The 13,398-nt window shown below is 45.3% G+C and overlaps 1 protein-coding gene and 1 long non-coding RNA gene across 7 annotated transcripts in view; one reads left to right on the top strand and one right to left on the bottom strand.

Moving 5' to 3' along the window:
- Positions 1 to 13,398, bottom strand: part of ADCY1 (adenylate cyclase 1) — a 184,290-nt gene that overhangs the window by 40,729 nt on the left and 130,163 nt on the right. For all 3 annotated transcript variants that reach the window (XR_014173165.1, XR_014173166.1, XM_081931018.1), the window contains exons 8-9: positions 9,938 to 10,093; positions 666 to 860 (exon numbers count right to left, since the gene is read on the bottom strand). Coding sequence is in view for 1 of the 3 variants with exons in the window: in XM_081931018.1 (XP_081787144.1) it covers positions 666 to 860; positions 9,938 to 10,093 (351 nt within the window). In the remaining 2 variants the exon portion in view is untranslated. The remainder of the gene's footprint in view (positions 1 to 665; positions 861 to 9,937; positions 10,094 to 13,398) is intronic.
- Positions 1 to 13,398, top strand: part of LOC309380962 — a 44,058-nt gene that overhangs the window by 8,534 nt on the left and 22,126 nt on the right. The gene's annotated exons all lie outside the window — the stretch shown is intronic.

The following is a 13,398-nucleotide window of genomic DNA, read 5'->3' as shown; positions in this document are numbered from 1 at the left end:
CCCAGCTGCTCCTAGCCACGGCTGGTCAATCTCCAGGGCGGCACCAATTCATATTTCCTTTTCTTCAACCCCTCTCCCATGTAGTGGTGGTGGGCTTTAAGCTTTCCAGGCAGGCCTCTACCATTGCACACAAGCACGTTTGCGCAAGGGCCCTACTGTGCTGAATCCAAGAGAACGAGGGAGGAGGGGGCACCCCAAAACCAGCTGCTCTAGCACAAGGCACTCATTTATTTACAAAACACTTTTCTATTTTTTAAAAAAGTACAAAGCTTTATACAATACTAAAAATAAAACCGACCTGAACACAAGGGGGGGGGGGGAAGCATCACTACATAGTAGGAAAAAAGCAAAACAACCAATAGAATCCAGTAACCTGCTGGAAGAGGAGCGCCTTCTGATTTTCAGTGTTTGAAAGGAACAAATTATGCATTTAGACATAACGGGAAACTTGGGTTTCTTCCTTTGTGCAAGCTGTACACTTCGTCCCTTTGCATGCGAATGAGGAGGGAAGAGGACTTGGGCAAATATATAGACAAAGGCTCAATGAAAAAGGATGCCAATACTTCATTAAAAAAAATAGGAAAATGAAACCTTAAATGGGAAAAAAAGCAAACAAGCAAGCAGTAGTTTCTCTTTTTATTTGACTTAGTAAAAGCCTCACTTACTTTTTGCTCGCGCTCAATCTGTTTGTACCTCAGGGTGAAAAAATGTAGGTCTGCCATCTCCGACTCAGTTTGCCGGGCCTCTATTAAACGGCCAATGTATCGATTCACTCGAGTTCCAGGAGTATTGTACACAACATTTGTAGAAAAAGAGGAACGGTTCCTGAGTTTTTCTGATGCTGTCCTCAATGCCCTCCTCTGTGGCAAAACCAGAAAACAGCAGGGTAAGCTTTTTTATATAAAAAAAGTTTTCATGAAAGATTTCTTGTATGTATTACAAAATAACCAAATAAACAAGGGAAAGTGCATACAGCGTCTCCATTTTCAGTTCCCAGAGTCATTTTCACAGTTTGTTTACATTTGGTGTAAAACACTCTTGTCATAGGCAGTGTGTGGTTGGAAAAAGAGAAGGCGAAGGAGAATGATATTTCATTCTATTGTGTGGTGTTTGTGCAGGGTTTTTGTGTCAGCGCTACATAAGTAGGTCCTCTCTCTCTCCCTCTCTTAAGAGAGAGAGGTTGGTTGTGTGTGGTTGGTTGCAGTGTGGTTTGTTTGTGAGCATGTGGGGAGGGGGGTGTTGGGTCAGAGTAGCCATACTGATTCGTATGCTTTTGGGGGGTAGGATTGTCATACATCTGGGAATTCCTGGACATGTCCTATTTTGGGGTCCTAAATGCCCATCTGGGAGGAGGGGAGGATTTTACATGTTAAAGCAAGTGTCCTGGATTTGGGGTTAATTTTTTTGGGGGGGGGGGCATGGCTCTGGTACAGGCTCGGGCTCAGCAGCAGCAGAGGTCTATCAGGCGATTGCCAACAACTTTTTGTGTCTGTATTTTTATCTCTTGAAATATCGCAACCCTAGGTTTTTTAGGGGGTAGGGGGAGGTCATTGTCTTCTTGTGCTCTATATGTGAGAATGAAAAGCCACACCCTGGTGAAGACATCCATCCTTCTTTGCTTGTCCTCATGCTATTTTAAATTTGTTGGTTAACGTTTCTGGTAGTACAGTTTTCTTCTTTTTTTTCTCTAAACAAGGCTGATTTCAGATGTCTTCTAAAAGTCAGATAGCTGTTTATGGCATGTGCCACTACTCTGCCTGGTTCCCTGTAACCTCACTTCTCACAGTGAGAGAACCACCAGAAGGCGCTCAGTGCTGAACCTCAGTGTCTGGGCTGAATAATGGGGGTGGAGATGCTCCTTCAGGTATACTGGGCCAAGGCCATTTGGGGCTTTAAAGCTCAGCACTAAGACTTTGAATTGTGCTTGGAAAAGTACTAGGAGCCAATGTAGGTCTTTAAGGACCAGTGTTATATGGTCTCGGTGGCCACTCCCAGTCACCAGTCTAGCTGCCTAATTCTGGATCAGTTGTAGTTTCCAGGTCACCTTCAAAGGTAGCCCCACGTAGAGCACATTGCAGTAGTCCAAGCGGGAGATAACTAAAGCATGCACCACTCTGGAGAGACAGTCTATGGGCAGGTAGGTTCTCAGCTGGTGTGCCAGATGGAGCTGGTAGACAGCTGCCCTGGACACAGAAATGACCTGCACCTCCATGGACAGCTGTGAGTCCAAAATGACTCCCAGGCTGCGCACCTGATCCTTCAGGGGCATAGTTGCCCCATTCAGGACCAGGGAGTCCCCCACAACCACCAGCCCCCTGTCCCCCCAAAACAGTACTTCTGTCTTGTCAGGATTCAACCTCAATCTGTTAGCTGCCCTCCATCCTCCAACCACCTCCAGACACTCACACAGGATCTTCACCGCCTTTACTGGTTCTGATTTAAAAGAGAGGTAGAGCTGGGTATCATCTGCATACTGATGAACACCCAGCCCAAACCCCCTGATGATCTCTCCCAGCGGCTTCATATAGATGTTACAAAGCATGGAGAGGATGAAACCCTGAGGCACCCCACAAGTGAGAGCCCAGGGATCTGAACATTCATCCCCCCCCCCCACACTTTCTGGACATGGCCCAGGAGGAAGGAGAGGAAACACTGTATAACAGTGCCCAAAGCTCCCAGCTCCTCTAGACAGTCCAGAAGGATGTCATGGTCAAGGGTATCAGAGTCCGCTGAGAGATCCAACAGAACTAGAAAACTAGCTCTAGCTAGCAGAACTAGGAAACTAGTCCCTAGCCTGCAGGAAATCATCGACCAGCGCGACCAGGGCAGTTTCACTCTCATGATTGGAAGGGATCCAGATGGTCTGCATCCTATAGACATGCCTAGAGTTGTTCAGCAACCACCCGCTCAATCACCATGCCCAAGAATGGAAGTTGGCCATATTGGCCAGGTCCAAATATGTTTTTTAAAGAAGTGGTTTAATAACTGCCTCTTTCAGTGGGTCTGGGAAGGCTCCCTCATGGAAGGAAGCATTCACCACCCTATGAAGCCCATCGCCCAGCCCTTCCCAGCTAGCTTTTATAAGCCAGGATGGGCAAGGATCAAGGAGACAAGTGGTTGGTTTCACTCGTCCAAGCAGCCTGTCCACATCCTCGGGGGTAACAGATTGGAATTGATCCCACACAACAGGACAGGACTCTAGCGCTCTCCCGCCCTGGCCCTGCTCCCACGGTGGAGTCTACTTCTTCCCGAATCTGAGCGATTTTATCTGCAAAAAACTTTGCAAAATCATTGCAGGAGATCTAGGGGTCCTTACGGGACCCCAATGGCAAAGGTGGTTCCGTTAAATTATGAACCACCTGAAAGAGTCTCCTGCTGCTGTTTTCTGCACATGCAATAGAGGCGGTGAAGAAGGTCCTCTTTGCTGTCCCCATCACCACTTGGTAGGCTCAACGTTGAACTCTATCCCGTGTCCGGTCAGATTCAGAATGAGTTATCCACCACCGGCACTCTAACTGTCGCAGCGATTGTTTCATTGCCCTCAGATCTGGGGGAAACCACAGGGCTGTCTGGGCTCCATGCAATTGGAGAGGGTTAACTCCACATTCCAGTGGGCCACCAGGGAATCAGCTGAAAGGCCATGAACATGGGATAAAATATCCCCTACCACTCTCTGGAAACCATTTGGATCCATTAAGTGGTGGGGGTGGACCATCCGAATAGGTCCCACCTCCCTGCAGAGGGGAAGGGTTGCAGAGAAGTCTAGTTGCACCAAGAAGTGATCTGACTATGGCACTTTTTTGTTTCACTTTTACTTAGTGTCAGATCACCCACATCCATAGAGGTGAACACCAGGTCCAAGGCGTGTCCATGGCTATGAGTTGGGCCAGACTTATTCAGGGACAGCCCCATGGAGGCCATGCTTTCCACAAAGTCCCGGGCGGCCCCTTGTAAGGTTGTGTCAGCATGGATGTTAAAATCCCCTAGGACAGCCAAACTAGGTGTTTCCCGGAGAACATCCGCCACGAGCTGAAGCAGCTTGGCCAGGGAATCCTTGGTGCAGTGGGGGCGTCAGTACACCAAAAGGAATCCTGTACTGCCCCTATTGCCCATCTTCCAGAAAACTGGGTCTTCCCAATAGGACGCCTGGTGTAAGCTAATGACCCCTAAAAATCACTGCAACCCCCCCTCCCCGCCCATATGACCTGGGCTGCTGTGTGTACAAGAAACCTGGTGGACAAACAGCGGTAAGAACAGGCCCATCTGCTTCATCCAACCAAGTGTCTGTTTATACATGATAGGTCAAGTCCTCCATCCATGATCCAGTTGTGGATGGCAGTGGTCTTAGTAATCATTGACCTGGCATTGCACAGCAGCACCTTCAGATCATGTGGGTTTCCCTTGCTGATTCCAGTATCCTTCTGGTCAAGACCACACCCAGAGTCAGGGATAGTCTTCAAACAACGGCTAAACCTGCCTCCTCGGGAATGACATCACCTGGTCTTAGCGTAACTCTTCCTCCTACCCGTGATCACTGAGACTGGGTGTCCCAGTGCATCCCCCCTCCCTCGTGGAACCTGCCCCAGACATTCTGCTGCTGGAGCCCACTCCCAGGCAGCCCTGACCCTCTCCTATTGAGAACAGAATGCAAACTATACAATAAAACAATAGAAACTAATTAAAAAACAAAAATAATTTACAACTATACTAAACTTGCCCCAAGTAAACGTTCACCCTACCCCCAACAAACAAAAACAAACAAAAAAACCCCAAATTTAAAATGCCACATATTAAAAACTATTTAATAGCATTTAAAAGCATTTTTGACATTCGCCCCAGTTTGTTCCAGTCAGTCTGGGCTCTTCAGAACTCACAGCAGGGCAATGTCTCTCTGGCCTCCCAGGAGCCTCTGAAGTAGAGCTGGGTGAGTCTGGTCTCTGCCCCCTAGGCCAGGTGGAAAAGACCTTGCAGGGAGCGGCCTTCAAAACCCACAGCCATACATTTCGGTACCAGCAAGGTACATTCTTAACTTATCCATTTATCACCTTAAACAATGTATTCGAACATACAGCACATACATTTTATCCTAGCAGCAAAAAGACCCAATTCTGCTGGCTTCTCAGATACCTGAACATCATACGGAATGACAAAATGCTCTGAGGAGTGGTGGTGTGTCATGGGAGCGAATTTTTATTAATGAACCTGAGACCAACAATGCACCCCAAAATCTATCTGAAGACGTGAGGTGGAGGGGGAAATGGCTGGCTTTCAGGCCATCTGCAACTTCTCTAGTCTAATGAAATGAAACCTACCGGTATTTTATTTTTTAAAAGGTTACACGAATAAATGGGCATATACACAGAGCGCTTCTCTATGTATAAGCATCACTTTAGGGTGTCTCCAAGGTAGCCTTGACGCGGGTGGCGCTGTGGGTAAAAGCCTCAGCGCCTAGGGCTTGCCGATTGAAAGGTCGGCGGTTCGAATCCCCGCGGCGGGGTGCGCTCCCGTCTTTCGGTCCCAGCGCCTGCCAACCTAGCAGTTCGAAAGCACCCCCGGGTGCAAGTAGATAAATAGGGACCGCTTACTAGCGGGAAGGTAAACGGCGTTCCCCCAACCCCAAAATATCCATTTGTAACTTTATTTTTAGATTTACTTATGATTCATGTGGAAATTATTCAAATTTGGTTGTACCTTGTCATGTGTTTTACTTATTGTTTATGATTGCTTCTGTTGTGCTTGTTATTATGTAAATGTTTTCATGTTGCCACTTTGAGCATGGTTTTACCCAGTGCTTTTTTTTCTAAAAAGATTTTTTTTTCTTGACGCAAGAAAATCACCATTTTATAATTCAAATCGGGGAAACTAAATACAGTAAATGGACAAAGTACAAAGATTCACAAAATGTTTAGGGGTATGTGTACCCATGCATACTCCCAGCAAAAAGGTGTGGTTTTACCCGTGGAAAGGCACCATACAAATAAGATGATGATGACTAAATTTGTAAAACTGTGCTGCCTTATATGCCGTGCAGCCCTTTCTGGCACAGCTCTTCTCCTCAAATGAGGGCAGGTTGTCAGTCCCATGCTGGAGGCAACCACAAAATGCCTTACAGCTGAACTTAGGACTCCTTCCGGCAATTCATTCAGTAATGAAGGCAGAGAGTGCCCTGCATGGCACATTTCTTAATGGAGGAAATAATAATCTGGCCACCAGGGTAATTTGGATTGGGTGCAGCCCAGGGACATGTGGAGGGATCAGCACAACTGCTCCATTTCTTGAAAACTCCATGTCAGTTAGGGAAAGGAACAGATCACATAGTTTTCTGCAATGACATTGGGGGGGGGGGAGTGTGTGTGGGGGAGACAGAAGTGTAAATTTAGGGCTGAAGATGTTCAAATCAGGACTCTTTCACCCTCTGTTTCAGCCAGAGACTGAAAACTGCAGCTGTGTTTTAGAAATAACAGTGAAATGAGCTTTTTTCTTATGGAGCAACCATAGAACAGCATCATCTAGTGGCAAAGAATATATTGTACAGTGGTACCTCGGGTTAAGAACTTAATTCGTTCTGGACGTCTTTACCTGAAACTGTTCTTAACCTGAGTGAAATATATCTAGAGTGGATTTCATACTCTTTATTCAGCTCATAGTTGTGAGGAGGAATGAAAGTTCCCCCAAAGTATCTGCTTTATATACATTATTTACACAATGGGCTACATGTGATTGGCTAATTCCGGAATTCTCCTGTAAGCCAATCAGGTTGTGGATTCACTTCTATCTGGAGCTGGATTGGGTGGCTGCTGCTGCATTGTTCAAGGACCAATCAGACTGCTGCATTCTGAATCCTATTGTTCTAGGACCAATCGGACTGCGGCATTTTGGATCCTATTCAACTCAGTACATAACACCCCTCCCCTCTAAGTTCCAGTCCTGCTTGGAAGGTTGCATTCATAGTCCTCTAGGTACGCCGACGGCCTACGTGTGTGTTGCGGCTTGGGGTGTTCCCTAGTCCCTGCACGTGATTAGCTAATTTCGGAATTCTCCTGTAAGCCAATCAGGTTGTGGATTCACTTCCATCTGGAGCTGGATTGGGTGGCTCCTGCAGACCAATCATACTGCTGCATTGTTCTAGGACCAATCAGACTGCTGCATTCTGAATCCTATTGTTCTAGGACCAATCAGACTGCTGCATTTTGGATCCTATTGTTCTGGGACCAATCAGACTGCTGCATTTTGGATCCTATTCAACTCAGTACATAACACTGAGGTACCACTTTAGCTAATGGGGCCTCCTGCTGCCGCCGTGCCGCCATCCAGAGATTTCTGTTCTTGAAGCAAAGTTCTTAACCCAAGGTACTATTTCTGGGTTTGCGGAGTCTGTAACCTGAAATGTTTGTAGGTACCACTGTACTTTATTTAATGCAACCGAGGGCTCACCCAAACATCCTTGTGTGGCACATTTCTGGGCGCAGCTCTGCAGTTTGAAGCTCTGTCCAGGAGCCAAGACCATCTTAACTATTGGCTCTAGTGGCGCAAGGCACCAGAGCACTGGGCTCTCGGGGCGCTGAGCGTTGGAGTCCGGGGCAGAGCCGAGTTCGCCCCCAAATTGCAGCAGAAGAGCCATATTCTTAGGGGCGCCAAGCTCCGGCTGCTGAAGCCGCTGTGCTCCCCAGCTGTGGGGAGGAACGGCGTGAGCCGACAACGCGTCCCCTTCCCTGCTCTGCCTTCCCTTGCTGTCCATGTCCCACCCTGGAAGCTGGAGATTCTATGCTGACATTGGGCGTGAGTGTATTGGATGTGGCATTTTCTTTCTTTCTCTCCCTCTCCCTCTCTCCCCACTTCTCTTTTCCTTTCCTTTTAAGAAGTGGGTGAAAATGGGGGGGGGGAGCGAGGCTTCTGTTTGCACTCTAGTGTAAGTTTCATTGGCATCCTGTTTGTGAGGCAACAGAAGGGGTGCTGAGACCCGGGAAGATTTACCGCCAGGGTATTGAGTGGAGTGGGTAGATGCCTTCATTAAAATAAAATAAAAATAAATAAGGAACAATGTAGGAGAGGATGCGAAAATTATAGGAAGCACCTGCAGTTTTCTGATAATCATTGAAGAGCAACCGAAGTCCTAGAAAATAAGGCCCACTGTAGGACTTACTTACGAGTAACAAGCCTAGATAGGGCTGACCTGTTCAATTTGACAAAAAGGCAGGAGGGTGGGAAGCTCACCCTTAGCAGTCTCAATTGGAGCTTACTCCCAGGTAAATGTGCATATTTCTGGACAGGAGTGCTAAGGATAGCACTGTTAGGCTGCAGCAGAGGATTGCAGCATAACAGTTTAAGCCTACTTAGAAGTAAGCACTGCTGAGTGCAATGGAGCTTACTCCTAGAGAAGTAGGTGTACAATTCTGGAGGCGAGCGCCACTGATTTCAATAGAGCTTTTCCAAACTGTGTAAGAACTGTGAGGCTTGTAGAGAAATCACATCTTGCAGGTCAGCTGGTTGGCTTTCTGTTGCAAATGGAATGTGGCTATCTCTGAGTTTGTTTGTTTTTAAACATATTATTTATTTTTATTTATTTCGTGAAATTTCTATACCAAGTGATTGTAACTGCCCTGCCCCCCCAAAAAAAACACCCCAAGGCAGTTTACAGAAAGAATAATACAACAAAATTATTAGTGAAAACAATTAAAACATCCAAAGAATTGGAAGCAGCAATAAACTAAGAACACATCAGCATTCTCAATATGCAGTAGCTCCATTTGAAAAATGATAACTATCAGCACAATATAAACAGCACTCTTGCATCTGCCCACAAGACAGGATTTTAGGTAGCTCTGAATTTCACAGGTTCCTTTTTATCTGAGAGGTATTGCAGCTCTGGATGTGGGGGGGGGGTGTTCCTGTCTTAAGAAGATCTCCCTGGGCTCAGTAGTTAAAAAACTATTACACTGGCAGTGGCCCCTTTGGGGGCAAAGCACTAGAAAGAGTGGCAACAGTCCAGGTTCAGGCTTGCTTGGAGGAAACTTGGATATGTTCTAGTCTGGCTTCAGGGCTGGCCATGCCACTGAACCTGCCTTAGTAGCCCTGGTTGATGGCAGTTGTTGGGAGAAAGATAGGTGGAATGTGACCCTGCTTGTTCCCCTTCATTGACTGGCAGTTTTCAGTACCATGGTATCCTTTGGGAGCATCTCAGGGAGGTGGGGGTTGGGAACCCTGTGCTTCAGTCGCTCTGCTCCTACCTCCAGGCCCATTTCCAGAAAGTAGATATGGGAGGCTGAGCACCATGGGGGTTGTCCTGTTGTGCTCAGCAGGGTTTCATCTTGTTCACTAAAGCAGTGGGTGGCGGCGGCAGTGTAAGTTAGCAACATCTGAAAAGAACCATGTTTCCTTTGCTGGGTGGAGGTTTATTGTTATGAGAAAGTGACCCTCCAAAATTAATAATTTGGAAATGAGTCACTAGGTGCAGACCAGTACTCTAGCAGTTTTTACTTCTGGGTATAGATAGTCCTACAGTCCTTTAAATATCTCCAAAAGACATCTGTGCTGATCATGGAATCATATACTATGATCTTTTGGTAATACAGTATACAAATACTGTAATCGAAATTTATTTGCTTAACCCATCAATCACCTAAATGGCACCACGTGACCTTGGTACGCCACTGAGGATGGCACACTTCTGATTTCTCTTTGGGAAGGGGCAAAAGTGTGCAATCTGCGTGCTGCTTTCCCTGGCGTGATCGATGGTATGTTTTTAGCAGCATGAGACTCCCTAAAAAAAGCCCAACAACTTTGGGGGGCGCCGGGCAGAGCTTTGCACCACGGTGCCGCATATGCTAAAGACGGCCCTGCCAGGAGTACCTTTTTTAAAAAAAAGGCCCCAGTGAAATGGGAGGTGAGGGCAGATACCACACATTTTGACAAATGACCTTGCTTTGCCATACACTACCTTGTCGTCGTCTTCACAAGTCATCACATTGGAGAAAGGGATCTCAGCTTTGAACATTTTACGACAATGCATAAGTTGAACCAGCAGATAACATACAGTCTTGAACTTCATTCTTTTGGCAGGCTTTATGTCAGAGAGAATGAGACCAGGAAATATCTGTAAGGATAATAATATAAATATATACCTTAGAATAATTAAATATATAAGCAGCTGTAGTTAATGCATTACAATCAGAATAAAAGTTGGATAGGTTTAATGAACACAAAACAAATATTTGTGACACATACCTTGGGTTTTCATAAAAGAGCAAAATAAAACCATAAAAGATCACAGGGAAGTTCACAACATAAAAATACAAAATGCCCATCGACAGGAGCCCCCCTATGCCCCCAATAAATGGAAAAGCAATAAATCCCCTCACTTCTTTGACAATCAACTTCAACTGCATTTCCAACTGTATTTCCCTAAAAATCCCAACATGCCAAGAGACAGATAATAACATTGGGCTATGCTGCAGGCAGTCCTGTTCCAGTCCTGTTCCCCATCACCCTCTAACTGGGAATGCCTTGGTTTGTAGCTTCACACAAATCATGTAAAGTCTTTGTCCATACAAAAACACTGCATATATTAGCCTGCTGCTGTGTATACAGTTGTGATTGCGGAGTTTTATGGGGAACTTCTACAATTGTTTTATTGTTTAAATTTTGAGTTAATTTTGATGTGGTTAAATTTGTTACTAGAAGCTGCCTTGAGCTTGGTTTTATCACAGAAAGGTGTCATATATATGGCCAGATAAATGGGATCTTCCACCAACTTATAGCCCCTCTCCATAGACAGGATCCTGTGCAAAGAAATAACTCCATTAAAGTGAGAGGGGTCCAAAACCAGCCTCTCCCAGTCTGAGGTCCTGTAGATGTTTGGGAGTTCAGTTCCCATCGGCCTCAGCCATCATTGTCAAAGTTCAGCATCAGGTTCAGCACCAATAGGCCTCAAATAAAATATTTAAAAGTGGTGAATATTTTAGAATCTGTCCTCATTTAAAAGTGTAAGTGGTACATGAAAAAGCTTTTATACATTATTGTGTTCACTCTAGATTTAATGAGTCTGCCTTGATGAAGGAGCTTGTTGTCAAAGCAGATTAGAAGAAAATGGGGTGTTACATATAATCCTCCTTTAAAGCAATTGCAGGGCTTGGAAATGGAACACATTCCCAGCCATCTGTTGCTGCTAATGTTGAGTTTCATTCTTGCTGTCTTGCTGAAGCCAGTTCATGTTAATATCAAAAAGAACAATGCACTGAGAATACAGTGATTTGGCCACATTTCAACATTTAGAGGCTCATGGGAAAATAATGCTCTATTAAATCAGCAAGAAATGTGAATGTTCAGACCACGGCTGCTGTGTCTTACTCAATATAAAGGAAAAACAGTTCAGTCTCCTACTTCTCGTGATATGATGAGGTAGAAGAATACACTAGTCAACAACAAATTTGTTGTCTGCGTTTTTTCAGTTGATTTAGGACGAATCTGATGTGCTGAATCCAAAAATCACATTGGTTTTGCTCAAGCAGGTCAAGTTTTTGAGCTATGGCACATGTCTTTTTTATGTTTTTGTTCACATGTACACTTGTTTGGAGCATTTTAGAAGAAGTTGGTGGGGGTAAAATGCCATGTCGAATAATTGTTTTGATTGGAAATGATTATTTTAATGACAAGAAGTATTGAGGTCCGATAGTTCTGGGTGATTATGTCGAAAAGGGATCAGTTTGAAGTCATAAAATCTCGAAATCTTCCATAAATTGGTTCGGCAAAGCATAAAGTTGGGGAATCAAAACTAAGTTAATCCTGATCTTCTATCAGCACGTCGTCCTGTAGCTCATTGTGATGAAATTCCAGTGCCTATCTTCGGAGAACTTCCTGACATTAGTGACGAAGATGCCTCCAGTGTTGAAGGACATGAAGAAGAAGTGGTTCTTGAAGATGATGCTCCACATCCATTTTCCCAAAAGGAGTTGAATGATCTAGTTCGCAACCTCAGCTTGTCAAAGGACTCTGCCGCACTGTTGGCATCCAGAGTGAAGGAAAAAACCTCCTCTCTGACAGTGCTCGCATCAGCTTCTTCCACAACAGGCATCAAGAGTACCTCCATTTTTTCTCAGAAGAGAAGGACTTCGTGTACTGTGCAGATATTGCGCAGCTTCTGCTCAAGCTTCGACTGCCACAGTACAAACCCAAAGACTGGAGACTATTCATTGACAGCAGCAAGCGATCACTGAAATGTGTTCTGCTACACAACGGCAACCAGTTTGCCTCTATACCTCTGGCTCCCTCAAGTACACTGAAGGAGAACTATGAAGCGGTGAAGTATGTGCTGGAGAAAATTGGTTATGATCAGCATAAGTGGTTTATTTGTGTTGACCTGAAGAAGGTGAACTTTTTGTTGGGAAAACAGTCTGGCTTCACAAAGTACCCATGTTTTCTGTGCATGTGGGATAGTAGGAACCGTGCTCAGCATTACATGAAGGACTGGCCTGTACGGGAGGAATTGGTGCCTTGCAAAAAAAGGAACGTCATCAACGACCCTCTGGTGGACAGAGACAGAATAGTCTTCCCACCGCTGCACATCAAGCTCGGCTTAATCAAGCAGTTCACCAAGGCTCTGGACAAGGATGGTGACTGCTTCACTTACTTGTGCCAGGCTTTTCCAGGATTGACCATGGAGAAGTTGAAAGCTGGCATCTTTGACGGTCCTCAGATCTGTCAGCTCATCAGAGATCCAGAGTTCGGAAACTCAATGAACGAAGTGGAACTGGAAGCGTGGAAGGGATTTGTTCTGGTAGTGAAGAACTTTCTTGGCAACAATAAGACCAGAAACTACGCAGAACTTGTCAACAACATGCTGACTGCTTTCAGAAACCTGGGCTGCAACATGAGCGTCAAGATGCACTACCTATTTTCACATATGGACCAGTTTCCCGAGAACCTGGGTTCAATGAGTGATGAGCAGGGGGAGAGATTCCATCAGGACATGAAAGAGATGGAGACCAGGTATCAGGGCCGCTGGGACGCAGTCATGATGGCTGACTACTGTTGGACTCTGAAGAGAGACCTCCCTGCCGCTGAGCATTCCAGGAGTTCCAAGAAACGGAAGTTCAAGCCCTGAAGTTTGAAAAATGGTGAAGCAACATGCAATTTACGTGTACTTACCTTTATCAATGCCCACCATTCAGTTTACAGTAAACCTGACCTGATGGAGAAAAACGGATGCCATTTCCTGATTCAGCAGTACAAAAATACCCTAAATCAGTTGTAGAAATGTAGACAACATTCAAAAAGTAAAAAATTGTTGCCCATTAAAACAGATTACATAGAAAAACTAAGGAAGTTTGGAAATCAGTCCGCAAGTGAAAAATAACTATGAAAAGTCTTGGTGCACCGGAATGCACTGCTAAGTGACACAAT

Source organism: Podarcis melisellensis (assembly GCF_964234715.1).
Source record: "Podarcis melisellensis genome assembly, chromosome: 12".
Taxonomy (NCBI): domain Eukaryota; kingdom Metazoa; phylum Chordata; class Lepidosauria; order Squamata; family Lacertidae; genus Podarcis; species Podarcis melisellensis.
Note: the sequence above shows the minus strand (reverse complement) of the source record. Positions and strands in the feature narration are given on the sequence as shown.